We start from the raw sequence: 8,409 nt of genomic DNA on the forward strand, positions 1-8,409 counted from the left end.
AAGGGGCAATATAACGTGATGTTCTTTTGCACTAAGGGATTGAGCATACAAACAAATAAGCGCATGGCAACCTCTGCTTCCCTCTGTGAAGAGCCTATCTTTTACTTTTCAGTATTTACTTTTATGCAAGAGTCAAAGTTTTTTCTCTATTCCTTTTTATTTTTCTCCTTTGGCAAGCATCATGTGGTGAGGAATGATCTAGGCACATATGTCCAGCCGAATATGGGTAACATGAGTTATTATTGTTGATATCACCCTTGAGGTGAATACGTTGGGAGGCAAATCAATAAGCCCCTATATTTCTATGTGTCCGGTTGAAACGTTTTGCTCATGTGTATGCGGTGAGTGTTAGCAATCATAGAAGACTATATGATGGTTGAGTATGTGGAGCTCTTACTTAAAGTCTGTTGAATAAGTTGAATTGCAATTGCTTGGTGGCTAAGAACATATGTTGTTGAGTTTCAAGAGAATTCATTGTTTGAACCTTAACATGTGAATTGGTTGCCACTATAACATGAGAAGTTTTATGAGAAAGAATCGATGTTATGATGCTAGGAAAAGTGATTGAAATTATCATTGATCAAACTTATGCACTTTGCTAGCATTCACACTTCATAAATTATTTCTTTTATCATTTACCTACTCGAGGACGAGTAGGAATTAAGCTTGGGGATGCTGATACGTCTCCAACGTATCTATAATTTATGAAGTATTCATGTTATTTTATTATCATTCTTGGATGTTTTACAATCATTTTATAGCAACTTTATATCAATTTTTGGGACTAACCTATTGACCCAGTGCCTAGTGCCAGTTGTTGTTTTTTGCTTGTTTTTGACATCGCAGGAAATCAATATCAAACGGAGTCCAAACATCGTGAAACTTTTTGGAGTTTTTTATGGGCCAGAAGACTCCCGATGGACCAGAGCACCACCTGGGGGATCCTTCGGGGTTACCCTAGATCAAAAGTTCCGCCGCTGCAAGGCTCTGTAGCCAACGAAAACCAATCTAGACCCCGTTCCGGCACCCTGGCGGAGGGGGGAATCATCTCCTGTGTCCATCTTCATCATCCCGGCGGCCACCACGATGAGGAGGGAGTAGTCCATCCTCGAGGTTGAGGGTTTGTACTAGTAGCTATGTGTTTAATCTGTCTCGTGATCTATATTATGGGCTTTGTTAATATAGATGGATCATATGATGTTTCTCCCCTCTATACTCTTGTTGTGATGAATTGAATCTTTACCCTTTGAAGTTATGTCTTGTCGGATTGAATATTCAGAGATGAGAACACATGATGTATGTCTTACGGTATGAATACTTGAGGTGACAATTGGGGTATCATATTGATTCACTTGATGTATTGTATGGCACTCAACTTGCGGATTCCCGAGGTGACGTTGGGGTAATCTTTGCATAGGGGTTGATGCATGTTTTTATTATCTTTTCTCTGATAGAAACTTTGGGGTCCCCTTGTAGTTCTTTGTGTGGATTGAGTATTATGAATATGAATTTGCTTTGGTGTTATTTTAGTACGAACTCTTGATTAGATCGATCAGAAAGAATAGCTTGCGTTATTTTGGTACGAACTTTAGGAGAGATTGATCGGGAAGAATAGCTTTGAGGTGGTTTCGTACCCTACAAACAAATTTCTATTTTTTGTTCTCCGCTAATAGGAACTCGGGAGTCATTCTTTATTGCACTTTGAGGGATAATCATATGATCCAGCTATGTTAGCATTATTGAGAGGTTGCACTAGTGAAATTATGGACCCTAGGCCTCATTTTCAAGCATTGCAATACCGTTTTTGTGCCCGTTTACTATTCGCTACCTTGTTGTTTCTACTTATTCAGATTATAGAAATATATTTCTACCATCAATATTACACTTTTATCACCATCTCTTCGTCGAACTAGTGCACCTATACAATTTTGCCATTGTATTTGGTGTGTTGGGGACACAAGAGACTTTTTGTTATTTGGTTGCGGGGTTGCTTGAGAGAGATCATCTTCATCCTATACCTCCCATAGATTGATAAACCTTAGGTTATCCACTTGAGGAAAAATTGCTACTGTCCTACAAAACTCTGCGCTTGGAGGCCCAACACGAGTCTATAAGAATAAAGTTGCGCAGTAGACATCATGGTGTTGCGTCCGCCGATGTCCACAACAGAGACGGACACGAGGTGCCCGCACTGCAAGAACACGAATGCACTCCAACTCAGCACCGAGCAGTCTAAGTGTCACGCGACAGAGAGGGTGGCTGTCGATGCGTAAGTGGCTCGGCTCACGAAGGAGCAGGCGAGCGCTGCCCATCGTCTCACTGACAAACATCTCGTCCTCGTTCAGCGGGGCACGATGAGCACCGACAATGACGCCCCTTCGGCCGCCGACACCTACGCGAAGGACTACTATCACCACTCTCGTGGCCGCATGGAGAAGGGACCGGCGAGGAAACGGTGATGCCCAGTGCCCCTCCGTTTAGCTATGTTTATCTATGTATCTAGATTTGTATGATGAACTTTTGGGCCGGAATGTACAAAACTGTATGCCGAATAAGTATGATCCATGCTATGTTTGTGTTGTCTGAATGTTGATATGTTGATCTACATATTTTGCATCAACTTGCATGGCTAGTATGGATTTGGGGGCCAAATGTAAGGGCCTAAGGGGGGTGTCTGCAGACACGGAGACATGAGGGGTGACCGGTCACCGTTTGCAGATGCGCCTCTGAACACAGGCATTTAGGTTTACGGATTTGTGAAGTCCATTTGTAGATGTCCTTAACAATATTTTCTACCGCTGGAGGTCAAATTTCAGCGTTTCTGTGGCCTGTACGTGCCACGCAAGCCCGTGAAAGGCATCCAGCGTGTAAGGGGACAAGATCCAGTGAGAAGAGCATAGGAACACACATTTGATCACATTGCCAAAAAAAGGGAACGAACTATAGCCATGGCGTCCACACACGATGCAGCACGCCGATGGCAACGACACTGTACGACGCATGTTAGAACGACGACGACGATGATGACGCGTCAGAGGGCCTGGTCGTTGGCGGGGAAGAAGAGCTTCCAGTAGAGCAGCTCGTTCCATGCGTCGGGCACGCCGGGGAGGCACCAGTGGGTGCAGTCGGCGTAGCTCTTGGGGTCGGCGAGCTGCTCCTTGGTGGGCGGCGCCCACTGCTCCCGGTACACCTGCGTGTGCGCGTCCCGGCGGTACTCGGACATCTGCGTGACGTTTACCACGCCGACGGGCACCCTCGCGGACGCGGCCAGCACCTCGCCGGTGACCCGCAGCATCGCCCTGCTGGTGCTCCCCCAGTAGGAGGCGTCGGCGATGGGCTTGGTCTGGCCGTGGCAGTTGCTGCCCTCCGCCTCGTCGCCCCAGAGCTGGCCGGTGGCGTGCGTGGGCGACGCCGTGACGAAGAAGACCCGGGACCTCTTGGGGTCCACGTTGCCGTCCAGCCACCGCACCACCTGGTGCAGCACCAGCCTGTAGGCCTCCTCCGCGCCCATCTCCACGATGTCCTTGCTCATGTCGTTGTCGGCGCCCCTCCTGCAACCAACCAGCCATGCATACAGAAGAAGATCAGAGCAGAGCTTCGTTGAGATCATCAAAGTGATCTGGATCTTGTTAAATTGATCTGGAGAGAGATGTTTGTTGGGTTGCTTACAGGATCTGGATCTTGTCGCCGGTCATCCACCAGAGGTAGGAGTTGAAGACGAGGACGTCGGCGCCCTTCCAGAATCTCGAGTGGCGGTCCATGGGCGCGCCGCGGATGACGCGGTCGTTGAGCTGGTGCTCGACGCCGTCGTCGGCGTTGGACTCGGCGAGGAGCGGCGCCCAGTAGAACTCGATGGTGGCGTCGTAGGCCTTGGCCCTGAAGATGCTGAGCGCGTCGACGGTCTCGAAGGAGGTGGAGCCCTCCGGCATGGCGCGGTGGAGCAGGCAGAGCAGCGACACGTACTGCGCCCGGTTCAGCGAGTCGCCCACGAACAGCATCCGCTTCCCGCGCAGCATCTCCAGCATCACCGTCGCGTTGAAGCTGCAGCATTCAACAATTTTAATTACTTACAACATTACTCTTGCCTTGAAAAAAAATGTGAATATGAACTAAGATGGGCCATGAACAAAGCAACAACCACGGTTGCTCTGAATCTCTGAACTAACACGAAGTGATTTTCATGTGGATATTTTACGGAAAATGTTTTTCTATTTATAGTACAAGAAATGTCCATTCAAAAGTCTAATTGTTAAATTCAGTACTAAATTAGATTGACAGCGTAGCCTTTTTTGGTCAGTGCTCTGTTCTCACATGCTACCTGCCGAGTGTAACAACTGCAGCTGAGTATAGGTAGGTGACCTCTACGTCCCGTCCCACCCAACCCTGCCGCTTGAGCCAAAACATTTCGGACAGCGAATCACCACTCGGCATTTCCTTCCTCAAAAGAGCTGTGCAATGAGCCAATGAGACCTCGCTCGGGGCCATGACATGCACAAGATTTCTGGATCACGACGAAATAGGTGGTGCACTTGTGGGCACGGCACGTACACGGCCCATCCCTCCCTACCTCTGCCAAATCCACCAACGTTGATGGACCTCGTTTTGTTTGTCTGCACGGCGTGCATGTTTGTCATCTGGACAGAAGCCATGCACAACCACCAAGGCGTGCCCTGGCTTGCCACAGTTTTGGGGTAGAGCCAGAGCAAAAGTGTGGAATCCACAGCAATTTGGCAGCAAATTTTGTTAATTTGCTCTGTTAAAATTGCGGCTAGAACGCAGGCACGTCCCCGTGCACCGAGCCGACAATCTGGAGTGGTAGCTCCTGCGTCACGTGACCACCTATAGATACAAGGATCATGATCCCTTGACGACAATCACCCAGCAGCAGTACCTCCTCGCCGTTCATCACTACGTACAGTACTACAACGGCTTTGAATTTTTGAATTCTACAGCTGAGTAACTTCTGTTGGTACCACGAGAACAGAGAGAGGATGGTGCCTCACCTACCCTGCGCTGTAGCGCTGTCCTTCCATGGCGGAAAGGCCCTACCGTGCCTCGGCATTATTGGCTTATCTAGAGCTAGAGCTCACGAAATTAGGTCGAGCTGCTCCCGCGTCAATATATCAAGTAATTTTTGGATTTCTACGTACGCGTCTGCTCCTCCGTATCTTTATGCGCGGTTCCTTGCGTGCGTGACGGCCGTTCACTTTAGATGCCACCGTACCCCACACGCATCGATCTACCGTGCGCGAGCTCATCGTGAGCGAGTGGCGGTGAGATAGTAAGGCGAGAGCACGCCGGCGGGAGAGCGCACCTGGGGAGCGAGCAGCCGCGGGGCTGCCACCGCCAGTGCTGGTACGACTTGTCGGGGCGGCCGTGCGCCTGGCACGTCAGCTCCGCCGGGATGTAGGGGCACGCCTCCTCATCGTACGCCGGCGCCGCCGCCTCGTCGTACACCCACTCGCCCTGCCCGACGTCGCACCCCGCCGGCGCCGCGCCCACCGCGAACGGCAGCAGCTCCGACGGCCTCGCCCCGCCCTCACCCTCCTCCTGCATTACATTACCAAGACAGCAAACGTTAGCCACGCACGCGCATTGTCACTCTCCGGAGCTCCAGGTTGCCGGCGAGCGTACCTGGCCGGCGGCGCGGAGGAACGGCGCGGCGACGGCCACGAGGGCCAGCACAGCGAGGAGCTTCGCCTTCACCATGGCGTTCGTCCGTTCGGCGGTGCTCTGGTGAGTGTGTCGGTCGGCTCTGGTAGCTCACGAGGGGCGCGCGCGCATTGGGTGGGTGAGTGGGATCTGGCCGCTCTAGCTTGGCTCCCACTCTGAGTAGCCACCACCGGGACACTGACGGGATCGGGCTCGCGCTCCAGCAGATATAACGCGGGCGCGGGGTCCGGCTCCAACAACCGCACGCACGTACTACTACCACTCCTACCACACCAGTGGCGGTAGTAGTAGGCGCGACGACATTGGGGTGCTGGCTAGAGCTAGCTTGTGTCGCAGCTTTTGAATTTCCTAAAACTAAAGCGAGATCTCACTCCCTTTTCGACCGACGGGGTGTGGCTCGACGCTCCGATCGGCATTGCTGTAGAGCGAGGTCGCGCCGGTACGGTACGGTGGCGGGTAGGCGATGGGTGTGCGTGCGCTTCTTTGCAAGGCACGACTTGCCCAGACTGCCACGGTAGGTGGGTCGCTCACAGGTCGGACGCTGCTCTGACGCTATCTGGTTGGAATTCTGTCGAAGTGCAAAATTCAGTTACCGTCGAGCCTTTATTATTGTTGTGGGTACGTTCTTAATTGCGTCGTGCCGTAGCGAACGAACGTGCGCTTTGTAGCAGCAGCTAGCGCGACGGTCCTCCGCCTTATGCTGCCGCCGACGTTTGCTTTTCTCCGGCGGGGGAAACTGGTGAGAACTCCCTGTCGCGAAAGGAAAAAAAAGGGAAGTTCGTGGTGGAAAGGATTGACACGATTGAGGAGTACTCCTATTACAACGAGCGTTGCTTATGCGTAAAGAAGCTCATTTTAATTTAGGTGGGATTTGTTCGCTCGTTTCTACTCCACGCACACGGTTCATGCTATACCTCCGCAATTTTTAAAAAAGAGGCCCATGCTAACTGCTGTATGTAGGAGTATGATTTCTTAGGACTATCTGGTGCACCTAACTGAATTCCATCTGGCGGCAATCATCATTAGCACCACAAAAGCGACGTACCAAACAAAAAATGGTGGCCATATCATACGGTTGAGGAGTTCTTTTCCTACCAGAATTGTGTAAGACGGTCTAATGAAAGCAATGCCATCTAACAATAAAGCGGAATTAATTAAATCTCTCGCCGGCAAAGTCGTGACATATTTCCCTGTGTGGATTGTAAGCAAAGGTGCAGATAAAAGTGGGAGTAGGAAAGGTACGGAGCAGGTGCGGGTGGACTGGGGTGTTTGCCATATGGACGAGGCCGACGCCGCAAGCAAGGATCGGGTCCCGCATGAGACCGGTTGGAGAAACGTTCCCATGGTTTCGGCGCTTTATTGTTTTTCCCTGTTCATTTTTAATGTCTTTGGTGTTTTTGGTGCTTTGGTTTGGTGCACCACGTTATATACATAAATGATACTACACGGAGTGGTGTTCATATGTTGGAGAGATAAGATTGACGGAAAGATCGCTGGTCAATGTGATCCTCATACCTCAAGCCATATGCCATATATCTTATGCCGCTCAATATACCCGGTTGGACCAGCAAAGATTCGCCGTTTTTTTTTTTTGCAGGGCGCGACAAGGTCACAAGAGAGAACTGCAAAGTAGACTAGGAGATAACATGTGAGTGGGCAGAGTTGGGTGGGTTGTGCAATTCTTCATCTAGATAAATTTGCCACTGCGATGGGAAGTCCTTGATTACATTGGGTTGATGCTTCAGTATCATGGGCCGAACTTGGTGATCAGTGCCATTAATGTGATAATGAGTGATCAGCTACAGTGGTTATGGTGGATGATGGTGGAGAAGGAAAATTTCAGGAGTTCCCTTGCATCGTCGCGATTAGATCTAAGAGGTTTAGCCCCTCAAAAATATTTGAGATTTGAGCAAAGAGCAAAGCACGTCTAGAAAAAAACTATGGGAAATGTCAAGGGAGTTTCTAAGGTTAACATGCAACAAGGGCTCACTTTCTGTGCAACAATTTTCCACCGTCGTGGGAACGATCTTGACAGTAAGAAGTAGGGTACGAACGAGGGCGGGATCTAGCTATGACGCAAGTGTGACACAAAGATTTTATGAGTTCGGACCCCTCGCGGTGGAGGTAACAACCCTACGTCTCGAGCTCTGGAGATGTGTTTCTCTTGTGCCTGAGTATTACAAAGAATTGAGAACCCTTGTCCCTGAGCTACGGGTGGCTTAATCCCCTTGTCTAGCTACATTACAAAGGGATTTAAGTGGTTGCGTTGATGGTGTGCACTATAGGCAGTAACTGACGGAGCAAACGCTGGTAACGCACTTGTCGCACGCCCTTTGATGTTCTGGATTCCCTGTCCGGCTGTTCACCTCCTACTGACGAGTGTTCTGTAGGTCCGAGTGGTTTGGAGGCGTCGGAGTGGATGAATGTCGTCCGAGTGACAGGAATCTTAACCTTCGGCCGAATGGATCGGAGTCCCTGAGGCTTTCATATCTAGTGTTGTGGGCCCTCCATTATGGTCAAGATATGCCTATATTGCCCTACCCGTAATGAATATCCCCAACAACCACCCTATGGAAAAGCTTAACCACATTCATCTTATTTTGAAAAAGCAAGACATAGTTAAATGAGAATTTCATGGATGGTGCTTACACGACCTCGACCTACATGTCTCGGTTTGAGAGAGCCACAACTACCATGATGAACCTAATGTTTCGAAACTATGAGGGCCATCCAAAT

At 50.0% G+C, this 8,409-nt stretch overlaps 1 protein-coding gene across 1 annotated transcript; it reads right to left on the bottom strand.

The window, feature by feature from the left end:
• Positions 1-2,886: 2,886 nt before the first annotated feature.
• LOC123113956 (protein trichome birefringence-like 33) lies at positions 2,887-5,898 on the bottom strand. The gene is made up of 4 exons (XM_044535297.1): positions 5,635-5,898; positions 5,315-5,550; positions 3,670-4,041; positions 2,887-3,551 (listed from the first exon to the last, which is right to left on the bottom strand). The coding sequence occupies exons 1-4, from the start codon at positions 5,707-5,709 to the stop codon at positions 3,032-3,034; spliced, it is 1,203 nt and encodes a 400-aa protein (XP_044391232.1). The 5' UTR covers positions 5,710-5,898; the 3' UTR covers positions 2,887-3,031.
• Positions 5,899-8,409: the final 2,511 nt, after the last annotated feature.

Source organism: Triticum aestivum, chromosome 5B, assembly GCF_018294505.1.
Source record: "Triticum aestivum cultivar Chinese Spring chromosome 5B, IWGSC CS RefSeq v2.1, whole genome shotgun sequence".
Taxonomy (NCBI): Eukaryota; Viridiplantae; Streptophyta; class Magnoliopsida; order Poales; family Poaceae; genus Triticum; species Triticum aestivum.